The following is a 19226-nucleotide window of genomic DNA, read 5'->3' on the forward strand; positions in this document are numbered from 1 at the left end:
ACCAGGCTTCTCTGTCCATGGGATTCTTCAGGCAAGAATACTGGAGTGGGTTACCATTTCCTTCTCCAGGGGATCTTCACGATCCAGGGATCGAACCCAGGTCTCCCGCATTGGAGGCAGACGCTTTAACCTCTAAGCCACCAAGGAAGCCTCCTAAAGTAGGCTTTAATTATGATTTAAGGAACAATTACTTAATCATTTTCAGCTCTTGACATGATGAGTATTTCGCCGTCTCACCTCTCACAGCCTCATCCTTTACGCGAACCTGTGTTCAGGTCCTCCCCTCCTCATCCCCCACGTCCCTCTGCCTCTCATCCTAGGGTTTGCCCACATCCTTTATTATTCTGTTCTCTTCCCCGACCCCCACATTCCCGTCACAATCGTCCCCGTCCTTAAGGTCCTTGTCTTCAGACCCTCGTCCGTAGTACTCGCTGCTTCATTATTTTTGAAACGGCCCCTCCTCCTGCAGCCCCGGCTCCCGCCGGCCTCAGAGGAGCCTCGGCCCTCAGGCGCCGTCACGCGCTCCGCGGCCCCCGGCGGCCGCACGGGGTGGCGGCGTGCGAAGCGCGCGAGGGCGGGCGCCCCCGGGGCGCCGCGGGCTCCTCCGGCTCCCGGCAGCGCCCGCGCGCGGTGCAGGCTGGGGGAACATGGCCGCTTCCGGTCTCCCTGCCGGGCCGGCGCGGGCTTGAGCGCGGACCCAGCCCGTCGCACCCCGCCCTCCGCTCCTCCCGCCGGGCAGCCGCGGAGGTCGCCGCAGGCTTTTCCTCCGGCTGCCCCCGCGCCGCGCCATGGAGAAGAGCTCGAGTTGCGAAAGCCTTGGCTCTCAGCCAGCGGTAGCACGGCCGCCCAGCGTGGACTCCCTGTCCAGGTAACCGGGGCCCGCCGAGCGCCCGAGGGGGATGAAGTGGAGCCCGGGACCCGCTGGACGGGGCCCCACGTCGCGGGCTCCGGGACTGGGAAGCTGCGCCGGAATTCCTTCCCTCAGGCTGGGCACCTCTTCTTTCTTCCTCTCTGCGGGTTAGAGGCTGGGAAAGAGGAGGTTAAAACTCTGCGGTTCTTCATCGGCCTTACCTTTTGTAGTCTGGTGTTTTTATCTGCGGTCGAGAACGCCTCAGTCCTCTACATCCTCTAATCTCTCATTTCCCTTTAATTCATTTTTTGGAGAGCCCTTCCCCAACTCTGTCCCCTCCCCCCTTCTCCTCCCTGCCTTTCTCCCTTGACGACTCTTCTGAGACCCTTCTCCAGTCTTTTTTCCATCCGTCTTTCAGTCTTGGGTTTCTGGCTTCTTGCCCACCCTTTCCGCTCTTTCCCGTCACTTCACTCACTTATTTTAAGGTTTCCTTGCATTCTGATCTTCCCCCCTCCCCCCAACTTTGCTTTAAAATGTGAGTACCCACACCGTGAATCTTCCAGCTGAACGTTATTATTCCTGAGTAATGAGTGGTAGTTTTCGTTCTTCCTGGGCTACCTACCGGTTCTCCAGGTTTCCATCTTGTATCAGCTGGGATTTTTTTCCCCCTGGAATTTTGAGGAGGATTTTACTATGTAGCTTTTCGCAGGGCTGGCGTGAATGTTAACTTGACGTGTTTCAAAGGCAGTTTTTTCCTGTTGTTTTAAAATAGTAAATTTTATTAAGAAATAGGAAGACCTGTATTGTTATACTGCTACATTGAAATCAGGTTCTTTTCCTTTGAAAAAGTCTAGTTGTTATTAGTTATTAGATACTAAATCGCTGTAAACTAGCACATTTCATTTTTTTTCCCGTGAATAAATTGGAATTATTATTATTACTAGTTGCTCAGTCGTGTCCGACTTTTTGCGACCCAATGGACTGTAGCCCGCCAGGCTCCTCTGTCCATGGGATTCTCTAGGCAAAAACACTGGAGTGGATTGCCATTTCCTCCTCCAGGGGACCTTCCCAACTGTACATAAAGGATACTTCATTAATGTGCATTAGAGGATACCACAGGTTAACTGTCATAGAAAACTGTCTCTTGAGCCTTTAAATTCTGTTGCTCTCTTTTAATTCGTTTTGGACTCTGCTAAATATGGGTGATACTGCCTTTTTTTTTTTTTTTCTGTTGCTGTTCAGGACCTCATTGGGAAGTCAATCATTACTTGATCCCACCTTTCTTTATTAGATTCTCTTCCTAAATGTGTTCACAGCAACCTGCCCACCCCTTTTACAGTGTTTTTAACAAGCACAGTGTTGGTTTAATTGTCTTCTCTACTAGACTGTCAGCTACTTGAGGACAAGGATCATATCGTATTGGTTTTCATATCACCATCATTTAACAGAGACCCTGCCTGTCAGAGGTGCTTAATAAATTTTATTTTTTGAATTTGTAGTTTGAATTATGCCGGAGAGTGATTTTGCATTTGATTATATACCACTAGTGTGCATTTGTTTCAGGTGCTTTTTAGGTTTATTGCTCTGAAATTTAGGTCTTCCCTGGTGGCTCGGAAGGTAAAGAATCTGCCTGCAATGAAATTTAGAAGACTGGGGGATTTACACTCAGCTGTAAAATCATTCAGAAAGCAGGTTGGAAAATTATAATTTTACGGGAAAGTTACAAATGGCAACTACGGCTCAGGATAGATAGAATGTAAAGAAAACAAATGAGACAGCTGAAGTAATCTCATCCAAGGGAGGATCTGGAACCACAGGAGGCAGCATACTCTTGTTAGAAAGAAGTACTGGCTGTCAGGAGGCTCAGGCTCTTTAGACCTAGGCTCAGTTTGTCATTTGGCCTGTCTCATTTAACCTCTCCAGTCTGCGGTTTTTTCATCTTTTGAAATAAGGCAGGGGGAAGGGAGAGTTGATCTAGAACATCTGTAAGGTCCCTTTAAGCTTTAAAAATCTGTCAGTTCTGTATCTTAATGATAATAACCTTTGTTTTGAATTTTTGAAATTACACTAAATGTTTAAATCACATAACTAGGTTAGTTTTGCCAGTTAAGCACACTTATTTAGTAAAAGAAAAAGCCCAACAACTTCACAGTTTATATGTATATATTTTAACTTCTTAATGAAACATTAGGTTACATATGAATATGGGAAAGTTAAGAATTCCTTGAATTTTGACTGGAGTTTGTTGGCTTCATCCTCTCCAGACAAAACTGTAAGTATGGCTCTACTTTCACAGGAAAATGCCAGCTTTCAGTCCTGTTCTCTAGAAAAGAGAAAAACAATATTTATTGATTGTCTATAGAATTCATCCTGCTAAATTCTTTCATATCTTTTATTTTGTGAATAATTACACCTATTTGTGGCACTCTCTTTAATCAACATTATAGGATAGCTGGATTGTAGACACTTGTTAGAAAGCTTAATTTTAAACTTAATTTAGGGTCGCAGTCAATCACAGGTGCTTCTAATACAGAGGGAGGGTTGACAACTATAGTTACAACAGCAATGTTACGTAACTACCCAGATTAGGTTTACTACTTTTGTTATCCTATGATTAAGTGAAATATTGGTGTTTGAACTGTATTATTTCAGTCTTTTGCAGAACTCTCATTCTTAAATTGTAGTTCTGCTTTCATTTTATACAATTAGAAAATTCTCGTTTTCTTATTTTCAGTTAGGAAAATTGCTTTGTGAAATTACTTTGATATCTCTTGCAAAATAATAGTTAATAATTCTATTCAGTGTATTACAGATTGTGATTTGCACACTAGATTACCAAATTTCTGCTGAGTTTAGTTTCAAGGGAAATTTTGGTTATGTTTTCTATTTGTTTCAAAATGGAAATTATGTAGCTGCATCTTCAATTCGGCAAAAAGTCTTCAGTCAAATTTATAACTGAAGTTGGTAATATATTCATCTTTAATTCCTTCAAATACTCCTACTATTAGATGGAGCCAGCTTAAATATTATGTTTAAATGTGTTAATTTGTAAAATGTTTTATACTCTTCTGGGAAGTAGGAAAAATATAAATCTGTAAAATAGTACTATAACCCTTGTGGTTGCCCATTGTTTTTTGGAAAATGACACACTCAGTTTAGGTTGAGTGATTGGCTCTTGTGGGATCTGTGGTTCACACTAAATATATGTTAGTTTTAATATCTATATATCCACAATCTATGTATATCTATAAATCTGGAGTCAGCTCAGAATTGCTATTGCTTCTAGCTTTGCCTTCCATGTCATCATAAGCCTTATATCTTTGTTCACAGAAGAGCAATTTCATTCTTAATATGATATTTAGATAGTAGTTTCTATCAGCTACAGCTGATTAGCAATTATGTCATCTTGCATGCTTAAGCTAATTTTCTTTGGTGAGTCCTGCTTGGTATTGCCTACTTGAGTGAGTGGTTCAGCAGCTCTTGTATATCCTGCTGTTGCCTTCATCACACATGTCCTGCCCCACAGAGAGAGAGAGAGTTGTGGAAAAAAATTCATTTCAGCACACTGATTATCTGACTGTATTCCAGTTGGTCTTGCTCTGATTTTTGTGGTCAGACTATTGATAAAATAATACTGTGGGCTGGATATGGCAGCTAGGGTAGACCTGAGCTTCAGAACTGTAGAAGTTATACAGCAGAATTTAATGCTATACTGATATTCATCTGGCTTCTTAGTCTGTTTTTTTCCATCTTTCAGTTTGTACACTGTTAAAGAATGTACTGCTTAAGTGGGTTTCTTTGATTATTTTTTACTGTGCACAATCATGCTAATAAATCTAGTGCCAGAGAGGCACCCAGTAGATGATTGAATAAAGAAATGTTGACTGAATGTTCAACACTTGTCTTATTTGTTGTTTCTACTCAAAGAATTAAAAGGTTTTCCAAAGTGAAATGTGGCCTATAAAGTCACAAGTTCAGGTTCGAGCTGATGGGGCCCTTGTGTGAAGCCTTTTGACACCCCGGGCGTTTTTATTGTCTGAATTATCTTTTCTGTGCCCACTCCTCTTGTCTTCACAACATTGTTTCCTTAGCCTACTGGATTTTCCATCTGTCTTGATGACTTTGGTCTCTTTCTCTCAAATTTAGTTTGTCAGTTATTTAATCTGTATTTCTTTCATCCGATATATCCTCATTTTCTAATTTCTCTGGGCACCATTTGTTTGTCTCAGATTGTTTTTGGTTATCAGTTGATTTCTAGTGTATAAATTCATTAGCATTTATGAGCATCTTATATTTACATTTAACTTAGATTAAAACAATCAAAGAGGAGGTGCACATAATATAATCAAAAAAGTAGCTCAAGCTAATTACATTTTTGAATTGCACGTCTTTCTTAAAATTATCATCATTTGAAAACAGCAGATCGTGGATTTCTGTTTCTATGAATTTTGATGATACTTACCGCCTAGAGGGGCTTCCTTGGTGGCTCAGTGATAAATAATCTGCTGGCAACGCAGGAGCCGCAGGAGATGCAGGTTCAGTGTTTCCAGGAAGATCCCCTGGAGGAGGGCATAGCAACCCACTCCAGTGTTCTTGCCTGGAGAATCCCATGGACAGAGGAGCCTGGCCAGCTACAGCCCATAGGGTTGCCAAAAGTCGGATACAAGTCAAGCAACTTAGCATGCTTGTACGCACACACAGACATAGCCCGAAGAGGTAGGGGTTTTTAAGATTTCTAAAGTACATTTCACTGGAGGGTCTCATTCCTGGTTTCAGCCCCAAGGTCACTTAGAAGTGATGCCAGTAGGAAGTATCCTTTCAGGTTGTTTTTTTCAGTAGTGGTGATGGATTTGTATCCAATGACACATTCTTACCAGTTCTCCTTTTGACTCTTGGCATGACTTCTGAGGCAGCTGGCTGAGTTAGCAGACTATAGCTACAGAACAAAGTGAAGCTAATAGATTGTATCTCCAACCTTGGCCTTGTTATTAACACCTTGCATCAGACATTGAACATTTTGACAGCCTAAAAATTACTTATTTTGAGTTTCATTATAACAGGACCCTAAAAGAACCTTTAAGTTCTATTAGATCCAATATTATTGTGAACTAATCAGTACTTGTATATATTTTTCTGGAAGAACATGTACAAAGATTACTTATTGACCACAAGTGTTCGGGTTAATACTGAAGTTGAAACTGGGTCCTGTGTATGATTTTTACCTGCTTACTCTGTCATCATCAGTCTTCTGTTAATATAGCTCAGTAGTCCAAGACAGTAACATCAGCATCCCTTAGGAATTTGTTCAAATACAGGTTTCCTGGCCCTGCCTCAGATGTAGCTGAATGCAAAGCTTTGGGGGTGGAGACCAGTGTTTGTATTTTATCAGGACAGCCAGGTGATCCTGATGCATGCTGAAGTTGGAGAACCACTGTTTTGAGTCTTTCACTGATGGTTGCTTAGTAACTCCAAGCCTATTACTTGAGAGCACTTTTGTAAAAATATTGACTGAAATAATGAAAGGTAAAAGTCCATCTCTTGTGGATTTATTATATCTGGCTTTTAGGAAATTTCCTGAGAGCTTTTCTTTCTTAGCCACAAGAAAGAACACCAAAACATTATGTTTTGGGGCTTATGAAAATAGGTCCTTGGTGAGATGCATTAGTGGTAACATACAATTTTTGAAACTATTAAAAAGAATTCCAGAAGGCTATCACCTGAACCAATAAAGGATTATGTCCAAGGGAAGGAAATAACCCAGATACAGATGTTCAGAAAACAGTGAGTTTATTTTGGAAAGCTTCCAGTTAATGCTATTGTATTCAAACTCACCAGGGACAAAGGTTGCGTGTGATTCAGGAAATTCTCTAGATTAGTATAGAGTATTTTCTTTCTAAAGGAGGTTAGTTTTGAGTCGGTAAAGCACTTGCCATGTCTTGGCCTACGGTATGATTTAGTTAAATCAATGGATAGGATTAAAGCTATTGAAAGGTGAGAGTGATTTTATCAACTTGCTTTGCACAGGAAGTCAGATTAAAAATGGAACTATATAAAATGAAAAGATTGATACAAGGTGGTTATAATTAAAGGGACAGGGAAGATGCCCTTTTAATGAAGATAATAACCTTAGTGACCTCAATTCCCTTTCCTGTAGCTTTATTACACAGAACTAACTGTGGGTATCCCTCAGTGTGTTTCTATATATGTACCAATGTTGTCATCACTATAGACCACTTATGAGCATGTTTTCTAATTCTTCTCCTGGCCAAGTACCTTAGTACCGTGGCAGTAATTGCTGATGAATTTTCCTTCTTTAAAAGACTTTACTGGATGTGATTAACTCTTGGGCTGTGTAAGTAATTCTTAGTCTAGATTAAATAAGGGCAGATGCTATATAATAAAAATTTTAAAATGTCTCAACCTATACACTTCAAAAAACCTAAATACACTTACTTGGAAAACTCTTTTTTTTTTTTTTTTAAAGTTTAGGTTTAGCAGAGTATAACAGAAAATCCAAAGTAACCTTGTCATAAAAAAGATAATTTTCTGTTCTTTTTGCCCCACATAAAAACCCAGGAATAGTTAATACAGATCTGATACAATGGATATAAAGTATCCAGGACATAGACTCTTTCTAACTCACTGTATCTTACATTCCAGTGTTACCATGAGAGCCAGAATTACTGTTGCAGTTCTTTAACCACTGATCTTCATGAGTCAAAAAGGAGGATAGGAAGAAGAAAGGCATGTTGCCTCTATTTAAAGGATACATTTTTTGAAGTCACATACCACGTTTTAAGTTTACATCCAGTTGGCCAGATCATGGTCCCATGCCATACCTAGCCACAGTGGAGGCTAGATTATGTAGTCTCTTCTGGGAGGCCTTATTCTAAACTAAAAATTGGAAATGTGTGTCTAAGGAATAGAAGAGAATAGGTATTGAAGACAGGCAGTAGCTTCTCCCATATAGACAGATAAATCATCTTAAAGCAAGGAAAATATTTTTCAGTTGAGGTGTACAACACTTACTTATGCCAGAGATATTCTTAGATTTGCCTGCAGTGATCACAATGGAAAATGCCTGGAAAGAGAGAGATGATATGTTGTAGCAAACCAAAAATGAGAACTGTATCTTGGAGCCCTCTAAACTTTTGGGTTTTTAAGGTTTTTACTTTTTTGTGTGTGTATTATCTTAGGCTAGATTTTTATAATCTTAATCTAGGACCATACAGTGAAGAGGATGCATTTATTTATTCTCGTGGCATTAAGTGAAAAGCAAGTAGAAATCAAATGAAGAGTGACCAGTTGTGCTATTTCATTTGAGACGCTCAAGGAATTGTTGGGTAAAGTAGCGGTGGTCTGAGGACAGTGGCCGACACTGCTTATTCCTCTGCACTTCAGCATTCATTTCGAGGCCATGTATCCATGTGTTTAATATCCTCCCAGAATGCTGCATCAGGTTATAATGAGGTATTTTCTCTCATTTCAGTTGAGAAGGTTTGGTCTTCATAAGGAAAGGAAAGCAGGCTGTTCAGGGCCATGTTAACTTATGAATGCTTTTGCCAATATCTTGTGTTTATTTTTGTATCTTCAATCTAAAAGTTCTATGCATTTTGGTTACCAAACTTAAATATTAATATTTTAAGCATGTAATGTCAAACATAAGGAGTTTAATCATTGGGGATTAATGGAGGAGGGTAGAGGAGTCTCTTCTGGGAGACTCCTGTGATTCATGGTGCTCAAGGGATTTGATAGGCATGAGTAACAGACATATCCATCTTCTTTCTAACAGCATTGGCAATACTGAAACCAGCAAGTGGGTAGTTGCTCAAGTAAGACTTTGTCAGGAGGTTGTGTGTTAGCCAAAGGTGTAGTAACTTTGACTCAGGATGGGCTAGTGTCATGAGCCTTAATTTTCTTGAATTGAGCCAGGACACCTGGCAAAAGTCAAGAATAAAATTTAACATAATATAAATGTCCTCTGTTTCTGGTACTAGATAATATTCTTTTACAACCAAAAGCAGTACCTAAAAATATGAATACCTGAGATAAACTTTGCTTTTCAAGTGAAAATTGTTCTAGTAAACGATAGTAATAATATCAGTAGTCACAATAATATTGTAAATAAAAGCACTTAACGTTTATTGAGTGCTTACTGTGTGCTTGGTATAGTGCTAAAATTCCTTATATGCATTTTCTCATATAATCCTCCTAATTATATGAAAGAAGCAGTAGTATTATTTACCTTTTACAGATGAGAAAACTGCAGATTAGGGAGAACAGTTTGACATTTGGACCCAAGTTTTGTTTAACTTCAGGGGCTCAGTGCTGAAATGAAGTCCTCATGCCTGGCCATCTGGTGCCCCAGCTCCAGGGCAGAACTTGGTTCAGCAGTGAGAGGGCAGGCCCAGGCAGGTCAGGTGGGTGTCTTGACGGGGAAGTGAGTTTCCTTGACCAGTTGCACTTTCTGCTGAGCAAAAGGATGAGGTGCACAGTATATTAAGTTCAGAATTTCGATCTTTGGAGAGAATTTTCTCCAGTTTTTTTTTTTCCTTTTTAAAAAAAAATTTTTATTTTTACTTTATTTTACTTTACAATACTGTATTGGTTTTGCCATACATTGACATGAATCCACCACGGGTGTACATGCGTTCCCAAACATGAACCCCCCTCCCACCTCCCTCCCCATATCATCTCTCTGGGTCATCCCCGTTTTTCTCCAGTTTTGAATGTTTTTTTCTTCCAATGGAAAATAGGATAATTTTTTTTTCTTTGCCTGAATAGTAAGAGGATAGTATCACTTTCAGTTAGAAGAACAGGCTTACATTTTGACTATCAGATAAATTAATAAAGAATAAACATGATGCCAAAACCTCTTTCTGCTCGTCCCTCCCCTTTAGGCTTTACAGAGTATTTTAGACTATTTTACTGTAGGATTCCTTAAATATCTGAATTCCCTTAAGTTCCTTTGTGTTTGTTTACAGTTAATGTGTTAAGAGCCATTGACATTTGAAGATCATCAGAAGTGAAGATAAAACATCTCAAAAATTATAATGTAAGTGAATGGGAAAATGGAAATAAATGGACGAAAGTTAATATTGCCAACAATATTTCTGCAGTTCATATATTATCCCAAATGAAATTTATGTGTATGAGTAACCAATAACTTCAAACTTTAGTCCCAAATCCAAGTCCTAGTCCTTAAAGTCTGTTCTCTTCTACCTGGGGAAAATAGTCACCAATTTTTAGTCATCAGTAATTTCCCATTAAAATTCTTTTGGCTTCCATGTACTATTTTTTGCTTTTTCCTTCCTAGACTTTGCACTTTGACAAGGGCTGATGTTGTATTTAAAATTGTATGTGTGTGGAGACTGAAGTCTTCACTTTCCAGCCACTGATGTATGTTTTATGCAGTTTTAATTTTACTATTGTTCTGTATTTCTTAGGCAAAAATATGACCAGTAAGTTAGCTAGCCTCTCCCTTCCTTCCCTTCTGTCTTTACCCGCTCCCTTCCTTCCTTTCTTACTCTCTGTAAATATTTGCTTAACATAGATAATGTCCTGCACATTGAGCTAGATCTAGAATTCCTGAATAAGACCTCGGTGCTGAAGTGAGTAATGTCATCTTTTTATACAGTTAGGGTGTGAGAGATGAGCTAGTTAATTTCTCAAGTGTGCCTGAGGCCCGCCTGCACATTTCAGTCACTTGTGGTGCTTGATGAGCATTTAGTTTCCTAGGTTCTGAACCAGACATTCTGAATCCTGGGGAATGGGCCCAGGAGTCTCTCCTTAAAGTGAGAACCACTAATCCAGATATTTTTGGATTCTAGTACAACTGTGTAAGTTTGTAGTTGAGGGAACAGTCCTAGAGAAGTTTAGTAACTTAACCCAAAGACACCATAAGTGTTTGAAGGCCAGGAATGGTTTGGTGGTGTTTTCTCCAAAGTCACAGAGATATTTGGTGCCAGAAGTGATCTCCTGACTCCTGCTTCTAAACTTCAAGTCATGGCATGATTTCAGTTAGGCCAGACCGTTTCAGTGTGTATGTGTGTAATCATAAGCAGTTCATCACTGTTCCTGAAAAAAATAACTAAAAAAATAACTGAAGAACATGAACTGTTTGTTTCTTCATCTTCAGTCAGATGGATGACTGGTTCTGGTTTTGGAATCACTGGGTGGGAAAAAGCCCCTGGTAGTCCAGTCCAGAAAGAGTAACCCCTCTCTCCCCCGCACCCATGGCCATATCTCTACTTGGTCTTTAAATTTTATGCTTCTGAAAAGGAAGGATCTGATTTCATTTTTGAATGATGGTAGCTAGTAGTAGGTACTTGGTAAATAGTATAAACAGGTTGCTGTTAAAATTTTTTTTTCCCCTTTGGATTCTATAAGATACTATTAGGAGTGGTTTTATTTTCTTTGTACAGAAGTTGATACTTTATATACTAAGCCAGAGACCTTAAATAGTTGAAGTCATTTGTATGTATGATACTCCATTGTTACAGTTCATATGTTCACAATATCTCTGAGCATGAAAATATTCTAAAGTGTTTTCTGAACTGTGTGTGAATTAATTTTAGTGTTGTATTTTATATTGTATTGTATGTGATATATTGATAATTACTGAATTTAAACCTTACATTAGTAAATGTATTTATCCAATTTTCTTTGAAATATTCTTTAACTCTCAAGTTAACTACAAAGTTTCACTATAAAATGTTGTTAACTCAATTTTCCAGAAATTTTGGAACATATTTTCACTGTAAGATTTTTGAAAAGGGACATTTAAAATCACATACTCATTTCTAATAAGTTGTATTTTTGTAATTTAAAATTTTCTTCCCATTACATACTTTTTTTACTCTTTTTGTAATCACAGATTTAAAATTGTACCTATGGTAGTTCTAAAAAGGAGTCTTATCTACTATGTAGTATAAATCCTTCATTTTTTGGTGTGTTGAGACACTGACGTTAAGGGACTTGCCTAAGAGTGGAATTTTTATAAATATTAAAATACACGTGAGCAAACAGTAATATTGTATTTCTATAATGATATGTATGAAATGCTTTGAACACTGTAAAAGTATCACACAAATGTAATGTATTATGGTTACTGCTGTGGTGATAATATGTGCAGTTAGTTTTCTTATGATTAAATTAAAAACATTGACTATTTAAAATCAGAAAGAAAAATATGCAGATGCTTGTGACATGGTCTGTTCTCGTATTTCTTCTGTTCAGATTTTACTGTGTCTTCTTGAAGTACATGGTACTAGAATACTTTGTGGGTTACCAGTGAAATTTCTCTTTCCTTGTGGTAGTCCAATCCAGATCATCACCTTATACAGTTACACAAAATACTCAGAGTGATACTTCTATATTACAAGACTTCTGTCAGCAGGTTTTCTTTGGGGAAAAAAATGGTGAGTGAATGAATGTTCAGTATTGTTCCTCAGTGTAATCAAAGTAACTAATGGTAATGTTAACACATTTTGGTGTAGTTTATAGTTAGAAAAGTGTTTCACCTACATTATCTTTTGTGAGGAGATTCTCATTGGACAGATCAGTAACTTGAGGCTCAGAGGAGTGCATGACTGTTCATTGTCCTTGCTTAGAAGAGATTGAACTAGAACTTGAACTTTGACTCTAAATGCATGCTGTTTCCTTGCCCTACATAAATCATAGTATGAACGTGTTCAAGTTTCATGGGGGTATACATTTTGTTTTTAAAAATAAACTCTTAAATATTGGAAAATTAATGATAGGTTTACCTGTCCAGCCAGTCCAATTATTTTCGTTGGAAATCTGACTCACTTTTGCTACTCTTAAAATGCTTAGCAAGAGATGAAGGTTTATTTTGAATAAAAAAGGTATATTCTTAGCATGGCTACCAGTGTGTGCTGCCTAGAATTATTTGAGTGTTTAAATGTTTAAAAGAGTAGCAATTATAGTCTTTGGAAGTATATTGAACTACGTAAGCTAAAAATTTGTCCTGTGTAATATATACAACCTAATGTAGTGAAAAGTCTTGGTACTTTCTTAGGGCTGAGTATTTTTAGTTTGGATTTTGCTTCTTAACTGTGACTCGGCTTGATATCTCTGAGCCTGATTCCTTTATCTGGAAAAAGGGTAAAATGATACTTGCTGTCTTTATAGAATTGTTGTGAGACCTGAATATGATGATTTATCTTGATGACAGTAATTAAAAAAAATAATGCTTATGTAGTGTGTACTATGGAATAGGCACTGTTTTAAGTAGTTTATGTATAGTCATTGAATTCTCATAACAGTCCTGTGAAGTATGAGAATTATCACTATAGGTGAGGAAACTGAAGCACAGAGTTAGTAACTTCCTCGAAGTCACATCAGAGTGGTAGAATCATAATTTAGTACCAGATAGTCTAGTTCCAGAGTTGGTAATATGTATGAAAGAGAATATGTATGAGAGCTCTTTGACATTTGTAAAGGGCTATGCTAATGTTAAGTATAATTACTTCAAAAATATTTTAAAAGAGAGATGTTTTCCTCATCTTCATTATATAGCCTGAGGGAAAAAGGCAAAAACAAGCAAGAAAAAGCAACCAGCTTAATCTGGTAAATAGTGAATAGTATTCAAAATAAGGGAGGATAAATCACTGAATGATGCCAGTACACTAGATTTTTAATGTAACTATTCCAGGCTACAGAGAAGGCAATGGCACCCCACTCCAGTACTCTTGCCTGGAAAATCCCATAGATGGAGGAGCCTGGTAGGCTGCAGTCCATGGGGTCGCTAAGAGTCGGACATGACTGAGCGGCTTCACTTTGGCTTTTCACTTTCATGCATTGGAGAAGGAAATGGCAACCCACTCTAGTGTTCTTACCTGGAGAATCCTGGGGAAAGGGGAGCCTGGTGGGCCTCCGTCTGTGGGGTCGCACAGAGTCGGACACGACTGAAGCGACTTAGCAGTAGCAGATCCCAGGCTAGGAAGAGAAAGAGACATTGAATGATCTTATTTTCCTACAAAATGTTTCAGTGACTGCAGAATAAAACAAAAACCTATGTCAACTTCACTTACATTACTGAAGTTTTTGCAGAAAACTTTTATCTCATGTTGATGGGGTTGTGACCAATTAATAGTAATAATTTGTTTTTCTCTGATTTGGAAAAGGAAAAATGTCCGTCTGGATAACTGGAAGAACAGATGCGTGACTTCAGAGTTGAATTATATTTGCATGATGGAATGAGAAAATTACATGCAAGGTCCTTTATCAGTGTGTGAATTCCCCATGTATTTTCTGTGTTTGTTCGGGAAAAAGTGTTGAGCAGGCATTTACAGAATAGGTCAACTCTCCTCTTTGTAGTGTTTCTGCCCTGATACTTCAATTTGGATGGAACTGTTTGTTTCTAAAAGGAAATGCAATATCTGTGTAGTGTGCTTTGAGCTCTAATAATTATATCAGCTTTCCAATAATCTTTCTCAGCTAAACTGATCTATACATAACTTTTCCTCTCTAGGCTTTGTATGAAACCATGTGAGTTTTAATTTCTACTCTCATCAGAGTTTGAATCAAGATTTTTGAAGGGATTCTAAGAAACTCTTTATTTATTTATTTATTTTTAAACTTGTTCATTTATTTTATTTACTTGGCTACATTGGGTCTTAGTTGTGGCAAAGCATGTGGGATCTTAGTTCCCCAAACAGGGATTGAACCCGTATCCCCCGCATAGCAAGGCGGATTCTTAACCACTGGATCACCAGGGAAGTCCCTGGGAAACTCTTTAAAAAGGAGTTGTTGATGATGCTGGAACTCATGGTCCCTCCTGCTCTCCATTTCTTACCTCATCCCCCATAGGCACATTTCGTTTGGGCCAGAATACTTTTGCTTTCACCTATTTATTTATATTTCCAGATAAGATCTTCGAAGAAACTGTACTCTGTAGAAAAAAAGATGTATGTAAACTATTTTCTATGCAACTTGGTTTTTCATACTTTCTCTTGCATTACCAAATAACATGTCCTACCTTTTACTTAGGAAAATGTAGTTGATAGACCTGAAACTAAAATAATAAAAATTAAACTATAATCAAGGTTGCATGTACCTTAGAACTTAGAGATTTTCCAGACGTCAACTTGCACCAGCTGTCTCAGAGCTCAAATCCCTTTTGTTTCTCTGAAGAGGAATGTAGTCTCATCTTTGTTAATCAGATGCCATGATGATAAGATCACTGTGCCACCTCTTTTAAACTATGGGTTGGTTAAGTAAAAAAAAAAAAAATTCAGGTTTCTGGTGTACCATTTAAAAAATAATTACTATAATTTGTAATTAATTTGTTTGGGGAGTTGTTTTTCTATTTTGGAGATCCTACAAATATTCTGACAATAGGTCTTTTGTATCCCAAGTGCTTTATACACACTGCAGGCCTTTTATTTATTTTTAATAAAACTTTCAACAGAATGATGAATAGAGCATGAACAGTGCTTATGTACTGTAGTCTATTGTGTAAGTATTGACAGCAAAATTTGCATTTCTAGAAAAGCCTGTTCGCAGTCAGAATGTAGAGTACATTCTTTAATGTTCTTGGACAAACATGCTATGTATGTGCTCAGGACATTACTTACAGGAGAATACTTTTTTGAAAAGAACCTTTTCTTCCCATGGGATACTGAAGAAAAATTAAATTGGCTGTAGGAGTGAAGGCATTTATATAAGGCAAGTGATTTAAATCTTATTGTAATGATTGTTGTCAATAGTGACTGGAAATAAAAGAAATGCAGGTTTTCTCGGATTCTTGGGAGGCATTAGTTGATTAGGATATGTGAAAAGATAGGTGAATTGTTTCCTGTCACTTGAGTTAGGAGTGTAAAGTGTGGGCATATTTATCTGCACCCCTAATTTTCACAAACACTTTCTCACTTTTGCTATAATAGAAATATTTTTTACTGGATTTTGAATTATTAAATCAGGAGAACTAAGAGGAGTATAAATCTATTTTTGGCATCTTCTGATACTTGAGTTTTATTTTTCTGTTTGTTATTGTGAAATACCACTAAGTGTTGGTGTGTTTGACAATAAAGTGATGCTAGCTAATTCTGTTACGAGCCCAGCAGACAGCAGAGTCAAGAGGGTTGGTACATTGCTGATAGTTACACTGAAAAATGCTGGTGATGGAATTGGTTTTATTTGGGCCAGTCTTCTGTTTGAATCTGGCAGAAGTTACACAGGATACATGTGTGCATGTGTGTAACATATACATATTTATATATATTTAAAGTCTTTCCCCGTGATGTTTGTGCTTAGAATTAAGTGATTTGTCCATTAAGTAAAACTTTTATTTTAAGCTTAAAAGTTTATACATTTAGTTATCTTAGTCAAATGAAGACATTTTACAGTGCACATCTGAGTGAAAAGTACTTTTAGCGCCAAGGACTTTGCTTCATTTTAATTTAATCAGTGGGTTACTTGAAAGGAGACTTTATTTTTTATTTTGTCTTATTTTCCCTTCTGACCAGGGTACTTTTGTATTTTCACAATACTATTGATTTAACACTTTCTACCAGTTAAGAGTTTAGCACTAATTACTTTCTATAGGTCATGTGTTTTTTTATCCTTATTATGGTCTTAATAAGGTATCATTACCTTATTTTATGAGCTTATTTTATAAAGAAAGACGTTAGACTAAGTAACTTGCTGAATTATTATCTGCTAAGTGGTGAAACCAAGTCTTTGTGCCGCTGCCGCTCATGTATTCAGCTCCTGAGTGCTTCTGAGTGTGCATCTGTGCTCTGAGCTTTGTATTCTCTGCTGTGTTTCTGCTTCATCCTTTATATCCCTTCATTTCCACTCTGTTCTCTTACAAAATACTTAGATATCCAGCATCTTTGTTGTATTCTTAAGTCCCATGAAGAAAATGAATCTGTTTTCAGCACTATCGCTAGTCCCTGATACATGGGTGATGTCAGTAACTGTCAGAGGGGAGGGTATGAAAGGCCACTTTAGGAAGTTCCTGCTCCGCAAAGGGAGAGGGAGAGAGTGAAGACCGTGAAGACCGGAGGGGAGACGGCTGAGTCCTTTAGTGGAGGCGGAGATTCCGAGTCTCCATCCTGGCAAGGAAACTGAGGGGTACTTTGAGGCATGGGAATATTTGAACGTGATAAGCAACTGAACCGGAACAAGTATCTGGAGACAGATTTTTCTGCTTTTGCAGCATTATCAGGGATGCTGTAAATTCAGTAGTATGAGGTAAGAAATACTTCTGTGTAGGTACCCAGATTCATTTGTTTAGACATGACTGTCCTGAGTAGCAAGTTTTTAGCCTGATTAATTCTCAAGAATAATTATAACTTAGAGGAATAAGTATAACTTAAAATCTGATTGAAACAAAAAGTTGAAAATCTTATTTAATGATACTATTTTGAAAAGCATATAAAAAGTAACTTCTGCCTGCCTACCAATAGTTAGTTTGTATAACTTTGTTCACCTAAGTGCTACACTTTGAAATAGAAGAGCTTTTGAGACGGAAAGGGTGGAACACTGCTGTTAGGAATGGTGTAGCAAGGGAAAAAGACATTCTGTTATAATAACAGCAGACCAGTAAATGTGTGGGAATGACTAAGAGTCAGATGATGGAATTTTTGTTTTGATCTTGTGGTGGAAAGAAAACTGTGTCACTCTGGCTGACATAGTGGCAGAACTATTGAAAAATAGTATGACTAGAGCCGTCCTGTGTTATGCTTCTCTTTGTTGTTGTTCAGTTGCTAAGTCCTGTCCAACTCTTTGCAACCCCGTTGACTGCAGCAAGCCAGGCTTCCTGTCCTTCACTATCTCCTGGAGTTGGCTCAGACTCACGTCCATTGAGTTCGTGATACTATCTAACCATCTCATCTTCTGCTGCCCTCTTCTCCTTTTACCTTCAGTCTTTGCCAGCATCAGGGCCTTTTTCACTGAGTCAGCTCTTCGCATCATCTGGCCAAAGTATTGGAGTTTCAGGTTCAGCATAAGTCCTTCAGTGAATATTCAGGGTTGATTTCCTTTCGGATTGACTAGTTTGATCTCCTTGCAGTCCAAGGGACTCTCAGGAGTCTTCTTCAACACCACAATTTGAAGACATCAGTTTTTCAGCACTCAACTTCTTTATGGTCCAACTCTCACATCTGTACATGACTCCTGGAAAAACTCTAGCTTTGATTAGATGAACCTTTGTTGGCAAAGTGATGTCTCTGCTTTTTGATACACTAACTAGGTTTTTCATAACTCCTTCCAGGGAGCAAGTGTCTCTTAACGTCATGGCTGCAGTCACTGTCTGCAGTGATTTTGGAGCTCAAGAAAATAAAGTCTGTCACTGCTTCCACTGTTTCCCCTTCTGCCATTTTTCTCTGCTGTGTTTCTGTTGCATCTTTTATACCCCTTCACTTCCACACTGTACTATTATGAAACGCTTAGATGTCGAGCATCTTCCTGACACTCTTAAATCATCACTCATCACTAAGATGTGATGAGACCAGATTCCATGATCTCAGTTTTTCAGCTGTTGAGTTTAAGCCAGCTTTTTCACTCTACTCTTTCACCTTCATCAAGAGGCTTTTTAGTTCCTCTTCACTTTCTGCCATTAAAGTGTTGTCATCTGCATGTCTGAGGTTGTTGATATTTCTCCCAGCAATCTTGATTCCAGCTTGTGATTCATCCAGCCAGCATTTCATGATGTACTCTGCATAGAAATTAAATAAGCAGGGTGATAATATACATCCTTGACGTACTCCTTTCCCAGTTTTGAACCAACCTGTCTTTCAGTGTCCAGTTCTAACTGTTACTTCTTGACCTCCGTACAGATTTCTCAGGAGGCAGGTAAGGTGGTCTGGTATTTAAGAATTTTCCATCTCTTTAAGAATTTCCACAGTTTCTTGTGATCCACACAGTCAAAGGCTTTAGCGTAATCTGTGAAGCAGATTTTTTTTCTGAAATTTCCTTGCTTTCTTACCCTTCTTACTGTCTATATACCTAAGTTCTGTTCTTTCATGGATATGTATGTATGTTCATTTGGTTATTTTGCGGAGCCAGACATTAACATTAAAATAATACTGACTTGATTCCTTTAAATTAGGAGTACAGAGAATAGTAGAGTTTAGGGTAGAATGAAAAGTGGGTTAAAGAGGGGAATTCTATTGAAAGTGGTTTCCCATTTATGAGGGCCGTGGCTTTGCAAATTTGGATGAGCACATTTGTGAATGTGAATTGTTTGCATGTTCATGTAATCTTTAACTGCTCTTCCTAAGGGTAATATAATGAATCAGAATTTAGAGTGTAAGCATATAATGGCAGTTTTATTCTGAGATTTTTTTTAGCCTCTTGAGAAAAGCAGTCTACATATGAATAAATATGTAGAATAATTAGTATTATT

At 38.1% G+C, this 19226-nt stretch overlaps 1 protein-coding gene across 2 annotated transcripts in view; it reads left to right on the forward strand.

Moving 5' to 3' along the window:
• Nucleotides 1-489: 489 nt before the first annotated feature.
• Nucleotides 490-19226, forward strand: part of MTMR2 (myotubularin related protein 2) — a 111728-nt gene continuing 92991 nt past the window's right edge. Inside the window, exons 1-2 of one of the 2 annotated variants that reach the window (XM_069554922.1) lie at nucleotides 526-868; nucleotides 9835-9905. Coding sequence is in view for 1 of the 2 variants with exons in the window: in XM_069554921.1 (XP_069411022.1) it covers nucleotides 789-868 (80 nt within the window). In the remaining variant the exon portion in view is untranslated. Of the gene's footprint in view, nucleotides 869-9834; nucleotides 9906-19226 lie in introns of both variants that reach the window. The other variant, XM_069554921.1, reaches the window with a different exon arrangement.

The sequence above is a fragment of the Ovis canadensis genome, chromosome 15 (assembly GCF_042477335.2).
Source record: "Ovis canadensis isolate MfBH-ARS-UI-01 breed Bighorn chromosome 15, ARS-UI_OviCan_v2, whole genome shotgun sequence".
Taxonomy (NCBI): Eukaryota; Metazoa; Chordata; class Mammalia; order Artiodactyla; family Bovidae; genus Ovis; species Ovis canadensis.